Genomic DNA, 21774 nt, shown 5'->3' with positions numbered 1-21774 from the left:
GGGGTTGGGCGGCCACTTCGGGGGGTGCCGCTGCCCTCGGGCCCGAGGGATGGTGCCCTTAGGGTCCCTCGCGCCCAAAGGATTGAGCTTAAATGCCAACTCCCCTCCCAACAGCGCTTTAGAAGCGACCCCTCCCGAGGTATGAGAGGCGGGGGAACTGATGTGTGTTTCCGCACCCCAGGGCAAGGACATGGTCCTTTTTTTGCCACGCAGCACCCTTCCCTGAGACCCGCTGCGATGGCCGTTTGATGTTACTCCGTGGGCCAGAGCTGACCCTTGAGGGCCCAGGCCCTTCCTCTTCCTCGCCCCCTCCCCCATGGGGGGTGGGACCCACGCAGACCTAAGCCCCGCCTCCGGACACCCCGGATGCTTAAAGGAGCGTAGCCTCTCTTTTCGGGAGCCCTCGGGACGTCGGCTCTTTCCCGCCGCTCCCTTGCCAAGTGTAACAGCTGTAAAGGTAACCGCTCCCACCCCCTCCCCCGGTTCAGGACCACTTTTTGTAATACTTTTGTAATCTATTCCTGTAAATAAGAGTTGCTTTGCCAGAGCAGGAGCCCCTAGGGCTGTATTTATCTCTGAGGCATGGTGTGCGGTGCGACAGGGACTTTGTATGTTTATACGGCAGGCGGGCGAGCCGCAGGCGCTCGCTCAGGTGTTCGAAATAAAGACGCTAATTTATACCGCGGTGGCTCCGGCTTTCGCTAGGGTTGGGGGCAGGATTTTGAAGGGGGGCGAAATGCGCAAACTGGGTCACCTGTACCGCAGCGACCCCTGTAGGCCGCAGACGGATTGCAAGGAGGAAGTTGGGGGAGGGAGGGGTGCGTATGTTTCCGTTATGTGAGGAGGTTCTTCTGACCATGACGTACATCACCACACACAGGTCATCTCGTTGTCAGGATGGAGATTAGAACGATCTGAGTAGGTAATAAAAGATCCATGCCTGTCCCACCACCCAGAGATTCTGATTTAAAGTATCTGCCGCAGATACCCCCGGCCAGGAATTAGTATTTTTCAAAAGCTCCCCAGGTGATTCTGAAGTGCGTACACGGTTGAGCATCATGCCCCTCCGTACACAGAGTGAAGCCAGGTATGGTGTCCAGAAGGATCACTGGAAAGTCTTGTCCCCCAGATGCGACTCGGAATCCTCATGGGCAGAGGATGTGATAAGGTGCTCACAATATTATGAGGAAAACTGTAAGCTGTAGGGCACTTCCAGGCTCTCAGTGATAGGTAATCACAAGGGGATGCATAGAAGGCCAGACAGGCACAGACGCGACCCCTCTAAGTAACCCAGCACTTAGAGCATCCTGGCATTGTCAGATCTCATAAGAAGACAGGAGCCCAGAGCCTGCAAGGAGAGGGGCACGTGCAAACCTGCATCATCACAGATGGCATCAGTGCTCTTATCAAGTGATAAACACTCTGAGGGGAGGGGAGGGGCCACTGATTTAGCCAGGGGGCTGGGGAAGGCTTCCTGGAAGAGGTGCCATTTGAACTGTGTCTTGAGAAACAAAAGAAGACGACACAACCACAATGCCCATAGATTCCCCCCCCAACACACAGACACACACAGGGGACACACACACACAGAGGTACCCCTGGGTGGACAGCCTGGCAAAAGTTCTGCCCACCCCACCCCCTAATTCACATACACTTGTCACCAGGACCTCAATTCCCCTTACCTCCCACTCCTATAGATCCTTTTTTTCCCTGAAAACCCTACAGGCCCACTTTCAAGGGCTCTTCTTACCAAGGAGGGGCGGGTGTGGAGAGGGCCTGGGGAATGCAAGCAAGACATATTGGCAGAAGGCAGTGCAAAGGATCTGCTCTCTTCTCTGGGAAAGCCTTTGCTCTCCCCAATGTAGGGCCCCTCGGGAGCCACCCAGGGCTGCTCTGTTACTAATGATCCTCTGCTTTTCATCTGGCTGCTTCCCCAGATGTGCCTTGGGGTTCTTTACACTCCCTTGAGACTGTTCGGGGCTCATTCACGAATTCATTCATTCAACAGATGCCAGGTCCCATGCTGGGTGAAAACAGAGACCAGTGGACACAGTTCCCGACCTTGGGAAGCACCCAGACATCTGGGGAGACTGGATCTTTTAGCAGCTGGTTACATCACGATGAATTAAGTGCTATAATGGGGATGTATGTGTCAGAGGAACACAGTAGGAACAGAAGGTATAGACAGCAAGCAGCCCCTAATAAAAGTCTTGAAGGAATAGGTAAGGAAAGAGGCGCCAAATAAGGATGCTGCAAGCTGAGGAAATAGCAAAAGGGCAAAGACCCAGAGGTGACAGAAAGCAAACTGTGCCTTCATGGGGCCAACAATGCTCACAGGGAGGGGCCAGAGGTGAGATGGGGAAAAGGCAGAGGCAGGACCACATTGGACCTTATTTAGACTTTATCCCAAAGGCAATAGGGAGCCATAGAGGAATCTAACCGAGGAAAGGATACAAACATATCTGTATTTTAGAAAGGCCAGTCTGGACTGACAGAATGGATAGGAGGGAACAAGACCTGAGACAGGAAGACTTGTCAGGAGGCCACCAGGGTTGCTCAGAGGAGACATGACATGGCCTGAACTGGGGTTGTGACTGGGGATGGCAGAGAAAGCACAGGAGTAGAGACAGTTGTGCCAGATAAAGTGTAGGTGTTGACGGTCCAATGGAGAACCCTGAGGGCACAGTCCCTACCCTCATACAGCTTAAAATCCACTGGGGAAATAGCCATTAGACACAGAATAAAGTGAATAAATACATTTGTAGATGTTATACATGATGAGAAACTCCATAAGGAAAAGTAAAGGGCGCCGTGAGGGATGATAATGAGGTATGAGACGGTAATCAGGCACAGGGAGGAGGAGGCAGAGCTTCTGTCCTGAGGGAACCAACCACATATAAGAAGAAGCCCCCAGCAGCCTGTAGGGTCACTATAGCCTACAGGGAGCTAGTGTGCATTAGAAAAAGGTGTCCCTTCTTTCCCAAGAACACTGCTCTGCACCAGGGTTCACGGCTAGGCAAACAGAGAGCAGGCTGGACTTCAGCCTCCACCCACCTCCTTGGCCAGGTGTGCTTTTTCAGTGAACCACCTACAGAACTGTTCACAGAGTCTTGTGCATGGAGGCCCCAAGGAAGGGAGAGAAAAGGAGGGGCCAAGGATGACTTCAGGCTCTGGTTTGCCTCACAGGGGACGATGGTGCTGTTATAAAGATGGAGACCTCTGGAGGAGAAGAGGTCACGGGGACAGACTTAGTACAGGACAGAAACCCAATTTAAAAAGGTTAAACCCCACAGGGGGTATGTTGGAAGGACGCAGGGCAGTTCGCATAAGGGAGCAGCGCTGCAAGCACCACAGCACCCATGGGCCTCGAGAGCCAGGATTGGAGCCCCTCTTGCTGTTCGATACATCCCCATTCTTGCCTCTGCTTGCCTTCCCTCCCTCCTAGTCCGTATTGGTTTTCTCCAGCAACTCGGGGGATTACCTCAGATCTCACTGCTTAACTCCATTTAGAAAATTTCCAGGGAAGAGCTCTAACTGGACCAGCTTAGATCATGAGGCAGGATTTGAACCCAGGCAGTGAGGCTCCAGGGACTGCACTCTCAGCTGCCCGGCCCTGTAGCTGCTGCAGAGGAAGGAAGGAGAGAGGAAGGAGAGAGCATCAGAAGGGAGGGGAGAAGCTAGAGCTTGGATTACCCCATGGATGATGGGATTTGAGGTCCCCTCCTGGCCTGGGCAGGGGGGAGGACATCTAGCTGAACCCCATTTGCAGTGTAGATGAAACATCCCTGCTCTTGGGGCCATTTTCACCTGGGCTGGATCTGAGGAGACACCGGGCCATGCTCTTCATAGAGACATATGCATGTCTGTACACACACGTGCTCATACAACAGCACACATGTCCCCAGAGCATACCACCAGAGGCTGGTGTACCTTGATGCCAAGGACGTTTAAGCTTCAAGTCCTTGTCCCTTGCATGAGCTTCTTCTAAGGCGCTGGGAAAAGCCCTAGAAATATGTTCACATGGTCTAGTTTCTTTTCAAATTTTCCAAAGTAAAATATTTTAGCCAACAGGTTATGACCATTGTCTCTATTCTGACTTCCCCCCTGTGTTGGGTGGCATTTATGGGCATGTTGGGGTCCTCTCGAAAGGTATACATCTTGTTTGGGTTTAGTGGAATACATTTTAAATCAATGAAATATAAGACAGAAGTAATGACAATGAACAGTGAAATAAATTACAATGATTCTGACACATTGAGAAGACAGTTGTACCCCCAACATCTATTTAGATCATAGCAAAAAGCAGTTTATTAAAAGAAAGTGATAACTTTTTAATGGAATTATTGAAAAGCCTCTTTCATTGTTTGATAATCTAATGAACAAAGAAGAGTGAATTATATGAACATATTGGAAAGTGATTTAAATTTTTTGCTGGTCTAACACAAAATACTGACATCAACAAAGACAGAATAAAATTCATAATATGCCACTATAATAAGACCTTAGCATCAACAAACTTTTAAAATGAACCCTGCCAATTTAAAAGCATTTAAATTTAGTCACTGCATAGGAAAACTCAATATACCTTGAACTCTTACAGTCCACAGATGAAAGAAACTTGATGGAGTTTCTGCCAAATTTGACAATCCTAAAAGTGTACACTTTAGGCACAGTTTCCAATAGAGTGGTGAGCCTGAAAGAAAATCCCCTAAATTATCAGTGATATCAAACAAGTTTTGATCAACCATGTTGGAAGGAGAGACTGGATTATCTGAATTAGCTCTCAATTCTCTTTATAGAGAATGATATTATAGAATCACATTGAAGAGGCACTTAAAGAATATACAGCCTGATGCAAGTGGAAAGGAGTGGGCAAGACTGAAAAAGGCAAGAAAAAAGAGCAAGATGCAATAATGCATACTATCAAGGCAGAAAGTATGAGGAGGAAGATAAAGACAAAAATGGTGGTGGTGCTAATGATGGGAAAAACAAGTTGGTTCTAGCTCAGTTTTTTCTCATCTATAAAACACTTAAATCCTCTGCACACAACTCACTAGTACTAAGGGGAAAAAATGTGAGGCTGTCTAATAGTCACTTTATACAGAGTCATTTTTGTATAGTTAACTTTTTAATATTTTTTAGACAATATTTAACAGTGAGTTTTAATTCATATAGAACTTTCCCAGTAACAGGGGGCAGTAAGTCCCAGATGATGTCAATGGCCACATAATTCCTGGGATCTAGGCCTGGCTGTGCCCCTAACCAACTCTGAGACCTTGGGAATGTGATTTAACCCTTTTGGACTTGGGCTCTCTCTCTGTGTAATGAATTAGTGAAAGGTATGTCCCAGTTCTGAAATTCTTTAGTAACTCAAAGCATTTCAAAGAAAAAGATAACAAAATAGGTCTTTTACAGATAAGGGAGCTGGAACTATGACAGATTTTTCTTAGCATAAGCAAATTATTTATAGCCCTCTGGTTTACTGATCCTTCTTTAACTTTTCCCAATTAAAAAACAAATTGAGATATAATTTACATACCATAAAACTCACACTTTTAAAGTGTCCAATTCGATGGTTTGTATTATATTCACAACTTTGTGCAACCATCACCACTATCAAATTCCAGAACATTACTCCCAAAAGAAATCCGTACCCCTTAGCTGTCACTCCCCACTCTCTTTCTCCCCCCCAGCCCAAGGCAACAACTCAGCTATTTTCTGTCCCTATGGATTTGCCTATTCTGGACATTTCATATGAATGGAATCACACGCTATGTGGCCTTTTGTGTATGGCCTCCTTCACTTAGCATGTTTTCAAGGTTCATCCATGTTGTAGCATGTATCAGTACTTCATTCCTTATTATAGCTGAATAATATTCTACTGCATGGATACATTATATTTTGTTTATCCATTCATCAGGTGATAGCTATTTGGCTTGTCTCCATTTTTTTAGCTATTATGATAATGCTGCTATGAACATTCATTTACAACTTTTCATGTAAATATATGGTTTTAATCCTCTTGGGTATATATCTAAAAGTGAAATTGTTGGGTATATCATAACTCTATGTTTAAATTTTTGAGGAACTGCCAAAGTCTTCCCCAAAGCAGCTGCACCATTTTACATTCCCATCAGCAATGTATGAGGGTTCCAATTTTTTTGCATCCTCAACAGCACTGTTATTGTTTGTCTTTTTTTTTTTTTTTTTTTTTTGCGGTACGCGGGCCTCTCACCGTTGCGGCCTCTCCCATTGCGGAGCACAGGCTCTGGACGCACAAGCTCTGGACGCACAAGCCCAGCGGCCGTGGCTCACGGGCCCAGCCGCTCTGCGGCATGTGGGATCCTCCCAGACCAGGGCATGAACGTGCGTCCCTTGCATTGGCAGGCGGACTCTCAACCACTGCGCCACCAGGGAAGCCCTGTTTGTCTTTTTAATCTAGCAATCCTAGTGGGTGTGAAGTGTATCTCATTGTGGTTTTAATTTGCATTTCCCTAATGACTAATGATGTTAGCATTTTTTCATGTGCTTATTGGCCATTTGTACAGCTTCTTTGGAGAAAGTTCTATTCAAATCCTATGTCCATTTTAAAATGAGGTTATTTGTATTTTTATTGTTGAGTTATGAGAGTTCTTTATATATTCTAGATACTAGACCCTTATCAGATATATGGTCTGCAAATATTTTCTCTCATCCTATGGGTTGTCTTTTTACTTTCTTGATATTGTCCTTTAAAGCACAGAAGTCTTTTGTGGTTGCTGGAGTCCGATTTATCTATATTTTTCTTTTGCTGCTTGTGTTTTTGGCATCATATCTAAGAAACCATGACCTAATCCAAGGAAGCATTTTATAGTTTTAGTGCCTACATTTGGGTATTTGACCCAGTTTTAGTTGATTTTTCTATATGGTGTGAAGAAGGGATCCAACTCCATTCTTTTGCATGTGGATATCCAGTTGTCCCAGCACTATTTGTTGAAAAGACTATTCTTTCCTTCATTGAATTGGCTTGGCTCCCTTGGCAAAAACTAATTGACACTAAAAGTATGGGTTTATTTCTGGACTCTCAATTCTATTCCATTGATCTATGTGTCTACCCTTATGCCAGTAGCACACAGTCTGTTTACTGTAGATTTGTAGTAAGTTTTGAATGGGGAAGTGTGAGTCCTCCAGCTTTGTTCTTCTTCAAGATTGTTTTGGCTACTCTGGGTCCTGTGCATTTCATGAATGTACCTTTAAGTGGCCCTGTCCTGGTGGTATTTTCAGTAGCCACAAACCTTGCCTGATATAATATGGGAGCTGTAAAGTGGCATGGAAATTTAACGCAGGTTCATGTTAGTGCACAGAAAAAACAGCTATAGGGTAAGTTGATGATTTTTTCATTTTCAGTCATACTCGATACAGCTTTAATAAAATGAATGTTGTTTTGTTAACTGAACATCATTCTGTAATTGCAAAAAAAAGTTGCAGCTGTTTTTGTTGGCATTATGAATGCTTCCAAATAAATATAACTTATTTAAAAGTACTATGTAGGTGTGTCAAGCAGTTAATAACAATATTAAGCTATTTTTTCTGGATTTTTAAACATTTTAGTATTTGTCAGCTTTCTAAAATTTACATTTGGTCCTGATTTCAAAGCCTAAATAAATATTCACTTTTGTACCCAACTTTCTGTTCTTTTTTTTTTTTTAATGTGACCCCTCCCCCAAATGTCTAAACTTCAGGCCTCATAGAACCTGGACCCAGCCCTGCACACTGCCAACCAGGCTCACCTACAGGCTGACTCAGGCACGAGGGCCCACCAGGAGCACACACAGGAGACCCCACAAGGCTCCTATAAAGGAGTCGCAGAGGGAGGAAGACGCTTGGGGCAGCCACACATCTCCAGCTGCTTCCGGGAGAACTCAACTGCCCCTATTTGGTCCTGCCAGGGACGCTCGCAGTAGTGCCCACGCCCACCTGTCCTGCTTACACACATGCACGCCTGACCGTCCTTGTGCATCCCTCACCGCAGCCATCACCGTTCCCTGCTCCCCACCCTCCTCCTACAGCCAGCAACGAGAGGCGAGGTGTTGAGGCCCATTTTCCCCAAAGTCAAGCCCAGGGAGGGCTGACGCTCTGCCCCTGGGGCCATACTGCCACTCTGAGGGACCAACGCTGCTGGGAATGGCAGGAGTCCATGAAGGAGACATGGGGGTAAAGGCTGGTCACAAAGGGTTTGGGGGCGGTGGGCAGTCCAAGGGGAGGGGGAAGAGGGAAGGAGAGGAAGTTAAATGAGAGACACTGTCTCACTGAATCCTCACAATATATTATTCCCCTTACGTAGATGAGGTAACAGAAGCTTACAGAGGGAAAGTGACGAGTTTACACAGCTAGTAAACAGCAAAATGAGATTTGTACCCAAATCTCTCAACGAGAGGACATTTTACTCCCCAAGGGACCTTTGGCAGTGTCCATAGACCTTTTTGATTGTCACGAATGGGGAAGGGGTGCTACTGACATCTAGTGGGCAGAGGCCAGGGATGCTGCTAAACATCCTACAGTGCACAGGACAGCTCCACAACAAAGGATTATCTGGTCCAAAATGTGCAGAGATTGACAAACTCTGCACTTCCCCGGAGTATTCTTTACCTTGACCCCTTTCTAGACTTCCCCTGGCCTAAAAGATCTGGGATCCACTTGCCCAGGGGTCACAGGAAGGAACAAAAGGAACAACTGTACACCCCATTCCCAGCTTAGGTACCAGGGTCAGTGCTCAATCTATAGATCTCACAGCCACAGTCACCAGTTTCCCACTATGGCACTTCTAGTTTCACCCTCCCTTGTCCACTGGAGAGAGGAGTTCTGATCTGTGGAAAAGATAGCCTGCCGGTTGCACTGTTCATCATCACTCCAAAGCCGGCTCTGTGCCCTGGTTAGGTTAGTTTCCAGATGTGGCCACAAGATGGCACCACAACCCACCAGGAATGTGAAGGCTCTGGGCCTGGGAGAGAGCATATGGCATGGGCCAACCTGGACCAGGGCCTGGGGGTTGGACTTAAGCCAGTTCCAGAGCCTAGCAGGACCAGATCTAAGGCCTGCAAATGCCAGGTGTGAGAACATAGGCCAAACTTGGCTTCAGGATTCCCTTCACCTTTTTCTTGTCTATACCCAGCCCCAGCTCGTCCTCCAGCCCCTCTCATCAGCCCCCTCCTCTAGCCTGAACAAGAGAAATGACAGAGCTGAGGTGTTATGATATAGGGCTTATTATTTTCCATATCCATCAATAAAGAAACTGATGTATAGAGAAATTGAATAACTTGCCCAAGGTCATCGTTTGTCAATGGTGGAGCTAGGATTTGAATACAGGTACCTTGGTTCCAGAGTTTTGCTCTTGACCACTGAATAACACCACCCCACTGGTAGTCCACTGCACCCTGCGCTGCTCCCCGCCCCTCAACAGCCAGTGATCCCAAAGAGCCTCTGGCACAGGACCACAGCTTTCCTCTCAAGGGAGGGGGCAAATGGCTATGAATAAGGGGGATTGCTCACAAGTGGAGAGGGGTGAGGTTCTCAGCTGGGCTGAGGGTCTGTGGTTAGTGGTTGTTGGTAAGAAGCTCAGTTCAGCAATTCTCCCTCCCTACCCATTTCTTTGGGGCTTTTTCGCTTTTTTTTTCTGTGTTGCCCTCTTGATTTTTCTAGGCTTTCTGCAAATGCCAGCCTTCTTACGGTGTGAAGGGGAAGTGAGAGAAGGGACTTTTGTGTCCCTGCTTAGGATAGAGAAGGGGGAGATCCTCTGAGGCCTGGGGTGTCATCAAGGATGAAGGTGAGAATCCTCAAGTGGGACAGCGTGGAGCACCTCATGGGCGGCTCCCGTCTCCCACCTGGAAGGCTCCTCTCTCTGCTTGCCTTGTAGGGGATTTTAGGTGCGACAGATACACTTTCACACTCCCCCTCCCTCCAACCCTGGCCTGCCTCTTTTACTAGCCCTTCAGGGCCAGTCCTGACCAGGGCTCCTAATAACCCAACTTTACCCCTTCTAGGAGCCCTTGGCCTCTCTCTGCCTCTCCCTCTGCTTCTCCCCACCATCTGGGGCATGCTTCAGTTCCCCATTATGGCTCACCATGGGGTAGTGGCCTGAGTGGGCCCTGCACTGACTCCCCGAGAAAACCTGGGTAAGTCTCCCTTTGACTCAGCCTGGGTTAAGGGCTCCAGACTCCTACGGCCTCTGACACTAGGATACTAGGATCCTAGCCTCTCTCCTGGCCTTTCTCAAATGATCCAGCCCTTAATGAGGAGCTAGTGTACGCTGGGCACTGTGAAGGAAGCAAGCAAGAAGGAGCCTTGGAGGAGCCTGATAGTCCTTTTTTACTGGGAAATGAAATAAGCTATAGTGAAGGTTAGGGAGCCATGCTCTGGTCCATGTGGTCCTGCAGGAGAGGGAAGAGGTGGAACCCTGGGTCCCTATGGTTGACAGAATCTCAGAAGGCTTCCTGGGGGAGAAGAGGGACTAGACAACGGGCTGGAAGGAAGGGGAGTTTTGGCGAGGTCTCTGTCTTGTCTCTCCCCGTCTTGATTTCTCCCAGCTGTGTGTGTGTGTGTGTGTGTGCGCGTGTGTGTGTCTCCATCCTTCTGTGTCCATCTTTTTCTGTTCCTTCTGGGGACTCCATTTCTCTGTTTTATCACCTCCTTGAACCGGGGCAGAACTTTCTGAGAGAACTGTGTCCTGGGAATCTGAATTTGAGCCAAGCTGAGCTGCACTGGGTCTGGCTTCCTCATGGGTAGGGGACAGGGCTCACACTGGTCAGGGTGAGAGGGACACTGAAACGCACTCTCATCCCTGTATTACTCTGAAATAATTGTGTTGAAGGGGAAGAAGCTCCCATTTAGAAGAAGAACACAGATCAATCTCTGGAGTGAGGAGGTGCCGTCCTGGCCCCAGACGCCAGCTCTCTCTTTGCCTCTGCCCATCTCTGCCCCTGTTTCTGCCACAACTCTGCCTCTCTCTGTCTTTCCCCTTGTCCTCCTCCCACCCCTCATCTCTTGCTCTGCCCCTTGCCCCTCTCCAAACCTCTCCATTCCTCCAAACCTTTGCCCCAGCACACACAGATTTCGCTGGGCCAAGTGAGGAGAGAGATGTCTGCCACACAGCTTCCTCCCCAGGCCCACAACCAGGTCTGTGGGTCAGTGTCAAGGGACAGCTGTCTGTGCAGTTAGCAAGTGCCGACAGGTAAATAAGAGCCTCATGTCTTCTTAATTAAATAGCCCTTTGCCCAGGCAGCCTTGTGTTCGATTGGGCTGGGCTGGATCAATAAGTCTCTTTCCAAGTGCGGCCACCCCTGGAGCTGGGCCTGACCTCCCCAGCCTTGCCCAGACCCACTTGCCCACTTCCCTGACTGCCCCGAGCCCCTGGAGGGCAGGGTCTCTTGTGCCTCTGTGCCTGGGACAGAGCCTGGAACAAGTAAGAAGTGAAGGGGTGATTGCTCGATTGAGTAAACTGAGGCACCGCCAGCAAACGTGGTCCAGGAAGCCTCGGAGGCCCAAACTGCAACTCCCACCCCAGGATCAACCGTGAAGCCAGGAATCACAGCAGGGGGCTGCTCCTATCCAGCCCCCAGACACAGCATCAGCTTCCCATCCAGGGCAGCTGAAGCCCTATGGAGAAAGGAGGGCTGTCAATGTTCGCGACCGCTAGAGGCAGTTGCTTCTTCTGACCTCTAAGGACGGAATGCCCTTTTCACAAGGGATCCTCACCTAAGGATCCTGGGCTAGTGTGGGAGGATCAGTGAGCTGGGATCAGGACGGCAGAGCGTGTGGCACTCATGGGAGACTAGAGTCAGCCTGGAGTTAAGAAGGGCCCAGGGTCAGAAAAGGGTCGAAAGGGGTTAATAGGGGTCCAAGATTATTGGGTTTTTAGTAGAGGGCTTAGAGGACAACACAACCTAGTACAGGTGTGTGCTGTGTATAGGGGAGCGCGGGGTGTGTTATTTTGGAATCCATGCAAGAAGGTACCTATGGAAGCGTCATGGGGGCTCCAGGTTCCCTGCAAGGGTCGGTATTGAACAGCTGCTTGGAGCGGTCAATACTGGTCCGGGTCGAGGTTTCTCTGATAGCGGTCAGGGGTGTCTTGTTTCACTAGGGAATCAGACAGTCCCTAGTTTGGAAAGACAGGGGCGGGTACCGACGCCCTTCTCACCTCGGTCTGACCCTGGGGCGCGGGTTGAGACGTCTCCCGGAGCCCCCGCCCACTGAGTGGCGCTCCCCGGGGGCGGAGCGTCGGCGGGTCCCCCGGAGCCGCAGGATCGGTGCCGGGCTGGCGCCCCCAGCGCCGGGGTTGAGGGAGGCCGGGCTCCGCGCGGGGCGGGGAGGGGGGCGCGGAATCAGGGCTTTTTAGGACCCAGCGCGGCGCCTCCCTCCGGGGTCGAGTGCGGCTGCGCGCGCCGTGTGCCAGTGTCCGGAGAGCGGCGGGCTGGACGCGGACCGCGCGAGCGAGCAAGCGAGCCAGCTAGCCGAGCAGCAGCCCCGGCAGCAGCGGCGTCGCGGCGGCGGCGGCCGCCCCGCACGTCGCCTCCCCGGCCTCACCAGCCTTGCCTCGCCGCGCCCGGACCCGCCACCCCCGCCTCCCCGGTCCGACCGCCGCGGCCCCCTCGCCTCGGCCGGCACAGCCAACAGCCTGCCACAAGCAGGGCGCAGAGGCACCGGAGTCAGTGCCCACCGGCCCCGCAGACGGAGCCCAGCCCGGAGAACCCTTTCCCGGCTCCGCGGAGCTCCGCAACAGTCCCGGAGCTGTCCCTTCAGCACCGCCGCCGGAGTCGAGTCGGAGCGCAGCCCAGCGGAGAGCCCCAGGTCCAGCCGGAGCGCACCGAGTGCAGCGCTCCGCAGCAGCAGCACGGAGCACCAACCCTGGTGCCCCTGCCCAGGGTGCCCGCCATCTCCTCCGAGAGGCGGGGAGAAGGAGCGAGGAGGGCGGGCGGGCGGGCGCGCCCGCCGCCGGGTGGGAGCAGGCAGCCAGGCAAGGAGAGGGAGGGGGCCGGAGTCCGCCCTGCGCAGCCGGGCCACGCAGGGAGGAAGGCAGCGGGCATCCATCTCCCCCACGCCGAGAGCGCGCTGCGGCGACCACCTCACAGCAGAGCGCGAATTTCCAGATTCCCTCTCCTCCCCTCCCCTCCCCCTTCCAGGGGCTGGTCTTTGACCGGCCCTGGAAGCAGCTGACCTTCCCCCCGAAAGCTTTGTGTCGATTTGTCCATTTTCCCGCTGAGATGGGGACGGGAGCCCGGCCCCCCCACCCTCTTTTCCCTCCTCCTGGGGCTCGCCGCTGAGCGCCGCCGCCCCCTTCCTCCCTTCCTCCTCCCTCTCTCCCTCCCTTCTTTCCTCCTCTGCCTCCTCCGCAGCCGGACCAGCTCCCTCCCACATCTGGCGCCTAGAGACCCTGGGGATCCCGCGCACACGCCCTTGGACCAGCACCCGACAGAAAGCGCCCTGAGGGGCTTGAGTCGCTCTGGGGGTAGCCAGAGCCGCGGTCCTCTGTCCCCTCGACGGCTGGGGGGGAGGGGGGAGGAGGTCGCGCGCCCCCCTCCCCGGCGCCAACTCCCCCTGGCGGCCGCTCCCATGGGTGTCGCTGGGCCGCGCCATGCCTAAGGAGGCGCCGCGATGGGCCAAGGGGACGAAAGCGAGCGCATCGTGATCAACGTGGGCGGCACGCGCCACCAGACGTACCGCTCGACGCTGCGCACGCTGCCCGGCACGCGGCTCGCCTGGCTGGCAGAGCCCGACGCCCACAGCCACTTCGACTATGACCCGCGCGCCGACGAGTTCTTTTTCGACCGCCACCCGGGCGTCTTCGCGCACATCCTGAACTACTACCGCACTGGCAAACTGCACTGCCCGGCCGACGTGTGCGGGCCACTCTACGAGGAGGAGCTGGCCTTCTGGGGCATCGACGAGACCGACGTGGAGCCCTGCTGCTGGATGACGTACCGCCAGCACCGCGACGCCGAGGAGGCGCTGGACAGCTTCGGCGGCGCGCCCCTGGACAACAGCGCCGACGACGCGGACGCCGACGGCCCCGGCGACTCAGGCGACGGCGAGGACGAGTTGGAGATGACCAAGCGCCTGGCACTCAGCGACTCCCCGGACGGCCGGCCCGGCGGCTTCTGGCGCCGCTGGCAGCCGCGCATCTGGGCGCTCTTCGAGGACCCCTACTCATCCCGCTACGCGCGGGTAAGTGACAACTTACCCATCTGAAGAGCAGGGCGGTGAAGTCAGGGTCCTCTGCCTCCCGAGGGCAGGGGTGGATTCGAAAACTGGTGCCTAGGGAGTCAGAAATGAAAGGGGGGTGTTTGTGCGCGTGTGTAAGCGACAGAGAGTGACTCTCCTGAAGGGTGACTAGCTTTGTACATATGTAAAGTCTGTGTCTGTATTCCAAATTTAATGTGTATGGGTGAGTATGAATGGGTGTGTTTGTGTGTATGAGTAGATTGTGTGTGTATATTTATGTAAGTGTGGTGGTGTATATTTGGGTGGGTAAGGTATGTAGTGGGAATGAGTGAGCATGTGTGTATGTTTGAATGTGCAGGAGTGCCTGTGTGTGCATATTTGCGTCTCTGCAGGTGTACAGGGTGAAAGTGTGAACTGTCCTTTAGATTTTGGTGTGGGGAGGGAAGCTGGAGCCCTTCCTGTCTCCCAGGTAAGGGCCACCTGGAACCAGCCAGGGCCCACAGAAGAGGGCTTGAGACCTGGTCTGCTGCCTGAGAGAGACCACCCCTCCCCAGGGAGCAGCTTCAGGCCATGGGGAGATGGTCAAGGGGGAACCTTTATGGCTAATTAATTGGTAGATAGTTGGGGAGGGGGATGTGATCCCTCTGAGACCTGCTCCTGGGAACAGAGCCTGCCCTTCTGCCTTGTCAAAAGGAGAGGGTGCTTGAGGGGGCCACTGGGCTTCTGCCTATGCTTCCTCTCGGACCTGCCGGGGCAGAGAAGGGGTCTCCGGGGGGATCTGCAAGGACAAGGTTTGTGAGAGGTGGGTGTGTCTTCATCAGCCGCTCCCCTTTAGTGACAGAAGCTTGTTGCCAGGGAGAAGGGGCACCCTGCTGCCGACCGTGGCCCCTCAGATGGCCTCTCTGACCACTTTCCTCAACTATAAAATGGGAGAGGGGGTCTGGTAAATTCTAAGGGTCCTTGCTGCTTTAACTGAGCCCCAAAGGGAGACACCAGTAGCAGCCACCTACCCTGGAAGACACGTCTTGCTTTTGCTGGGCTCTGTCCTCAGAGGCCTGAACCAAGCCTGTGGCATGAGGGGAGGGGTCAGAGTTGGGAATTTAAAGCAGAGCCTCTCCCCCCGTGTGTGAGCTACCCACTACCCCCCTACCAGTCCAAACACTGCCTCTGCTGCCCCGCTCTCCTCTACTGCTCCACATCCCTTGCCTCCTGCCCTCTGGAGCCCAGGGATGGAGGTTCGGGCAGGGGAGGGGGCAGGAGTGTCTGCCCAGCTGACTCCAGTGGGGAAAGGAGACTGGAGGGTGGGCACTGAAGTGTCCATGGCAGAGAAAGGCTGTGTGTAGGCGCAGGCCTGGTGGATGTGTTACTGAGATAAAACACTCCATGTTTTAGCATCTGAGGGAGGGGGCAGCAGGTCTTATATATTAAATCTTAGCTCAGATGTGCGTGTGTGTGTGTTTGGGGGAGCACCGTAATAGGGAGAGAGTTAAACCCCCTGTTTTGAGGACCCTGCCCAAGGTCACCTGGGGAGTTAGAGGCCAAGCAGGATTGGAACCCAAATCTCCTGGGACCCCATCCTCCACCGAGCTGGCCCCCAGCTCCCTGCCGTCTCCAGAGTGGACTGACACGCTCGGAGGTCTCCCCTCCCCTGCCCTCTCCTGACAGAGGCCACCAGAGCCAGGGGATTATGTAACTGGAGGCTATGGCTGAGCTGTGGGGAGGGGCAGGAGGAAGGGGACTGGGAGGTTGAACTGGCACATGTGGGGCGGGGGGCATGCGGGGCAGAGGCCTGGGTTAGAGCAGCTGCCCATTCAGCCTGCATTTGACCTCAGACAGCATCTCACCACGACCACCACCCCTTTGGCCCCAGAAGCAGAGTAGGCCCAACTTCCATAGGGTCCTCTCAGCTTTCGGGCCCCCCCCCAGCAAGAGGCTGGGTCCCCCCACCCCTCTCCTTGGGCTCAGCTTTAGGGCTCTGACCCGTGCCCCTGAGCTTCAGGATAGGCAGGGGTCACGTGGGGCACGTTCCAGCCCTCTGCCCTGTCTGTCCATCTCCTCCCACTGGCCGTTCCTCTGCTTTGGGGTGGCCGTCACCCCATGCAGATAAATGGGTTGGATAAATGGGGTCTTGTTGGTGTACAAAACCTTACAGAAAAGTCCTGGCTCTCTCCAGTGTCCACTGAAGAGCAGATTCTGAGGGAGAAGCTGGGCAGTAGGTGGGGGGGTGGAGGTGGGTTAGAAGGTATCCTCCCACAGCCTATCTGTGCCACCTTCCTTCCCCCGTAGGCACACAGGGTTGTTCTAGCTCCCTAGGGTGACAGATGAGGACATTGGGGCCTGCCCAAGGGCACGCAGGAACTGAGGGCAGAGGCTGGATTAGAACCCAGGCTTCCCGCTGCACGCCCGGCTGGCCTAGCTGCATTGCGCCGCCTCTCTGCAGCGCATCTGCGCAGAGCCCAGCCGGCTGCCCGCCCGCCCTGCCCCCTCCATCTCTGCTCCGCCACTGCTGGCACCTTTGTTTACCCCTCCCCACGCAGGCCCCAAGCCGCCTCAGATTTGTGGGTGGGGATTTTCATGTTTATTCTGGATTCGAGACCAGAATCCTGTGTGTGACACTGTAGATGTGCATGAAAGAAAAGCTGTATGTGTGAGAATCTGTAAGAGAGATTCTGTGTGGGTGTGAGAGGTTCTTCATGCGTGTGAGAAAGACCATATGAGTGAGACTCTGGGAGTGTGTGTGTGTGTGTGTGTGTGTGTGTTGAGACTATGTGAGATTCTGTGAGTCTCTGTATCAGAGAAATTCTGTGTGAATGTGAGGGAGACAGATTCTGTGTGTTTTGAGAGATGGACTTCGTGTGTGAGAATGAGACTGCGTGGGAGAGAGTGCGTATATGAGAGAGAGAGACTGTATGTGTAAGAGAGATGCTGTGTGTGTGTTTGTGTGAGAGGGAGACAGAGAGGTTCTTGGGGTGTGTAAGAGACTTGAGGTGAGTGTATTTCTGTGTGTGGCAGGCATGACACTGTGAGGCCTTGCATGTGAGGCTGTGTGCACGCGCCCATCTGTGTGTGAGGCTGTGTGGGGTGAGGGCCTGATGTGTGACAGAGACCGTGTGTAGTGAGGGGTGTGTGAGACGGAAGCTGTGTGTGAGAACCTGGTATCAGTGTGGCTGTGTGTGCTCGTCTGTGAGAGGCCCTGCATCGCCTGGGTGTGTGTGCCTTGAGGAAGATGAAACTCCACACCAGCCTCCTGCCCGCTGCCTCCACCTCCTGGGACTCCTGAGCCGCCTTAGTGAGCGGTTTTGCCCCCCATTCCCCATCCTCAGTGGAAACACTGCTCTAGCTCAGGCCAGTTGTTGGTGCACAGGCCAGGCAGTGAGGCCACTCCTCTGCGGGCCTTCGCGGTGGCCCTGGGACATAGGGGCTACTTGGCTGGGGTGGAAGGTCCCATCTGAGCTCTTCGGGAGTGACTGTACTAGCTGGAGCCGCGGGTTCCCCGGCCCCTCTCTCCTCGGGTTTCCTGGGCCCCCAGCCCAAGGGGGTGAGGGGTGAGGAGGTGAGCCGGGACAGGATAGCCCAGCTTGTCTTCTGGGGTGAGGGGTGTTGTCCCAGACACAGAAGCAAAGGATGATGATGACACTGCGGTAAGGGCTGAAGGGGCTTCCTGGGACTATGCGAGTGAGAACTACCCCAGGGGAGGTAACACTGGGACAAGCTTTGAGGGGCAAGTAGGAATTAGCCAGGCGATGGCCGGGGATGGCAGTGCTAGCATTCAAAGCTGTGGAGATATGGGAGCAGGCAGGGCTGTGCTGGGGCGGCCCTGGCTTGAAACCTGCCCTCCTGTCTTCCCCGGGGACCAGCACAGGTCTGAGGCTCTTGGCTTTTATCTATGATTTTCATGTTGTCATCAGAATCATTGTTGTGTCAGGTCACACACCACCAACGGCAGTTCCTGCGCTGCAGTCCAGAGAGTATCTTGTGTGTGTGTGTGTGCGTGTGTGTGTGTGTGTGTGTGCTGATATCTGTCCCCCGAAGTCCCTTGGCTTTCTAATGACAAAGAAGAGCCAATGGCCGCACTCTTGGGAAGCCCCACCTCCATCTACCCCATTGCTCAGCTCTCCTCTGATGCCAGGTCTCTGTCTCTCTGCCTTGTCCTCACCTTTTTGGGACCTGATGTAGTCCTCTTCCTCCTCAAATCCCTGGGAAGGGATCTCACCTGGAACCTGGGATGCAGAGCATAGCCAGAGACTTCTGGCCCTCCCTTGGGTCCCAGCTGACACTGGGCTCTTGGCTTGGCTTGGCGTATAGAGGGAATGGGGACAGAGATGCTACCGGGGACTTCCTAAGCATCTTGTCCCCCACCTCAGAGCCCACCCCACCAGGTCAGGGCCCCACTTTGAGTCATGGTAACATGTGAAGGAGACCCATGAGCAGTGGAGAAGGGCTGGGGGTGTTCCCCTCCTGCCACCCCAAGTGCTCCCCACCACAGTGTGTCCCCCATTCAGTGTTTGTCTCCTTCCCACGATGCTTTTACAGGTGTCCTCGTGTCTTTGAATGGTGCTGCAGCCCCCCACCAGCTCCCCTCCCAGTAATGAAAATCACAAACCAGGTGTTTTCTAGTCAGAATCTTTCAGCCTCTTCGCCTCTAAAATGGGCATAATGATAGAACCTGTTCCAGAGGGTTGATGGAAAGAGAAACTGAGTTATCTGCATCTGGGTGGAGAGCCCCAAGCCCCAGGGCCTGGCATGCAGTAAGTGTTCAATAAATGTTGGCTGCTGTTATTACTCCTATTGGTTGGATTATCCTTTTACTTCATGACTCTCTCTAGACTCCATCCTTTGCCCTCTGTCTCCACGTCCACTATCCTGGTTCCAGCCACCATTGTGTCCCTCAGGCCCACCTCTCCTGCAGCTTCCTGACTGCTATCCCAGCTCCAGCCCCTGGCCCTTCCATTTCATCCTCCACTTTGCAGCCACAGAGGCCTCTTCAACTCACAGATCTGTCAGCTCAACTCCTTGCCTGCTTAAAACCCTTTGGTGCTTCCCCGGCCCATAATGTGGCCCTCAGGCCCTGCCTGCCTCTCTAGGCTCCTCTGGCCTGGCTCTCTCTGTCACTCACTGAGCTCCAGTCATCCTGGCCTCATTTCAGTTTCTTGTACATGCCAGGTCTCCCAGCCTCAGGGCCTTTGCATATGCTGTGCCCTCTGAAGCACTCTTTCCTCCTGGTTTGTCCCTCTTTATCCTTGACATCCCTCCTCAAACATCAGTTCCCTGGCAATGCCTTCCTGGACCCCACAGGCTGGGTCCAGAACCAGAGTCCTTCCCTTCAGGGAAGCGATCTAGTTTGTAATAAAATGTTCATTAGCAGCCTTGCTTGATTCCAGTTTGTCTCCCACTCCAGAGTCTAAGCTTCTTGCTTACTCAGTATAATAGGAGGTATTATTATGACACATGAGGAAGTTGAGGCCCATCCACCTCAACTGGATGAGGAGTGCTTTATCCAAGGTCACATGTGAACACGTTACTTGGGGACTGGTTCAGAAACCCATATCTCTAACTCCTGGCTCTGTGGCTGGGAACCCCATCCACCTTATGACACCTCAGGGAGGTGTCTGGAGTCTGGAACTCTGGGGGCAGGTGTCTGTGCTCCCTAACTCTGGGCGTTCTGGCATCTGCCAGAGCTTTGGAGGAGATTGGCTTGAGCCTCCCAGAGAGGGAGGCGTGTTTCCTCAGAGGTGGGGGAGGGGGGCTGGTGGGGGTTCGCTCCAGGGCCCGCTGCCTGGACCAGGGATCTCGGGGCCTCCCAAGGCAGCTGAATATAGTTATACGGCTATTCTGAGCAGTCTCATGACCAGTGTATTTGCTCTGGACCAAAAGGTCAAGCCGCTGTCTCCCATCAGCCCCCGGGCTAGCCTGGCCACACCCTTGGCCTGAGCGTCCCATCCCTGGGTGCAGGCTCCAGGGAAAGGGGGGCCTGAGAGGCTCCAGGGACAGTTAGATGCCTGGTCCTAGTTTAGGGGAAACACTTGTGTGGGAGGGACCACCTTTCACATGCACGGCACTGTTGGGTATTCCCAGGCCACCTCTAGCCACTGCCCTCATCCGGTGGAGGAAGAACAGGCTCAGAGCGGGGAAGACACTTGCCTAAGACCACATAGCCCATCAGCGAGGCTTGAACTCACACCCCAAGCCTCTTGGCCCAGGGCCTGGCCGTTTGCATTTCTTTTGGCTCTCAGTTTTAAAAGAATATCAAATCCTACCTGGGCACACTCTTCTCCTTACTTACGCCTCTGATTTCCTCCCTTGAGCGAGGGAGAATCTGCAGTTACCTGCCCTCCCACCTCCCTTCCCCACTCCCTTCCCAGGGCCCAGTACAGCCCAGGTCAAGACCTCCCTCAGCCAGTCAACCCAGACTTGGTCCAAATCCTGTTATCATCCCCCAAGCAGTATTTTCCAGAAGCCCCTTCCTTTCTTGAGTCACAGTACTAATGGCCGCTGTTTACTAAAGCACTTACTATGTGTCAGACAGCCTTAAGTGTTTGACGTACATGTTCTCATTTAATTCTCATACAAACTCCCATGGAACTGGATCATTATTATTACACCAATGCCACAGATGAGGCTGCTGAGGCTCAGAGAGGTTAAGTAACGTTTCCAAGGTCACTTAGCTCACGAGTGGTGGAGCAGCATTCAACTGTGGGTCTGCCTGACCCCAGAGCTCTGTCCATAACCACTAGTCAGTATTGCCTCCTGTCACTGTTCCAGGGATGCTGGGGTCTGTGGCTTACTGTGGCTCAGACTCGGCTTTCCTTCTGGGTCCCGTCCTCCCTCACCAAACACTGTTTCCCAAAAACCTGTCTGGGAATCCTGCTCAGAGAGTTCTGGCCCCTGAACCATGGCAGGTGAGGGTCCAGCCTGGTGGGGTAAGAGGGTGCTCTGGTAGCCCCCAAGAAGAGGGTTTTCAGAAGGGGCCTCTACTGCCCCCACCAGCTGTGCAGGCCTTGGGGCTCCATATGGCCTGCAGGCAAACAGCAGGGGGCTTGGGAGGATCAGAAGTTAACATGCACGAGGTGGCGCATGGTGAGCATGCTGGCTTCTCCTCAGCTCGGCATTCGAGGCCTTCTGCTCTGGAAGCTGGCCGTGCGTCCCGCTGCTGCCTTCTGCCAGGCTCCCCCCTGGCCTCCTCATCTTCAGCCCTCATTCCAACCTCTAGGTTTTTGCTCATCCATTCCCTCTCTCAGTGTCCTTTCTAGTTTTTGCTGAACATGAAAGCCCATCCCCCGAGGTCCCTAATGCTTAGCCTGGCTGCTCCTGCCCTCACTGACCTCCTTTGGGAGTGAGGGGTCTGGGTTGGACAGGAAGTCCCCAGGCTTGCATGATTCCAGCTGGAGGTCAGTGGGTCAGCTCTGGGGGCCTGTGGCTGGGGACAGGCAGGCTCTCCGGCTTAGCACCCACCCAGGGACATGGAGAGATGAGGCCACAGACAAGACCCCAGTTGTAGGTATCAGGCAACTACACCAGAGCAAGATCTGTACCCAGGCCGTTAAGCCAACCAGGCTTCCGTAGGCAAGTTCCATTGCCCCT

The 21774-nt window shown here is 53.4% G+C and overlaps 1 protein-coding gene across 1 annotated transcript in view; it reads left to right on the top strand.

The window, feature by feature from the left end:
- Positions 1–13626: 13626 nt before the first annotated feature.
- KCNC1 (potassium voltage-gated channel subfamily C member 1) overlaps positions 13627–21774 on the top strand; it is a gene marked incomplete at both ends in the record, with an annotated part of 42147 nt that continues 33999 nt past the window's right edge. The window contains one exon of the mRNA XM_081240623.1: positions 13627–14196. Coding sequence (XP_081096749.1) covers positions 13627–14196 — 570 coding nt within the window. The remainder of the gene's footprint in view (positions 14197–21774) is intronic.

The sequence above is a fragment of the Mesoplodon bidens genome, assembly GCF_964165515.1.
Source record: "Mesoplodon bidens genome assembly, chromosome: 7".
Lineage (NCBI taxonomy): Eukaryota > Metazoa > Chordata > Mammalia > Artiodactyla > Ziphiidae > Mesoplodon > Mesoplodon bidens.
This window is presented reverse-complemented; position numbering and strand designations above follow the sequence as displayed.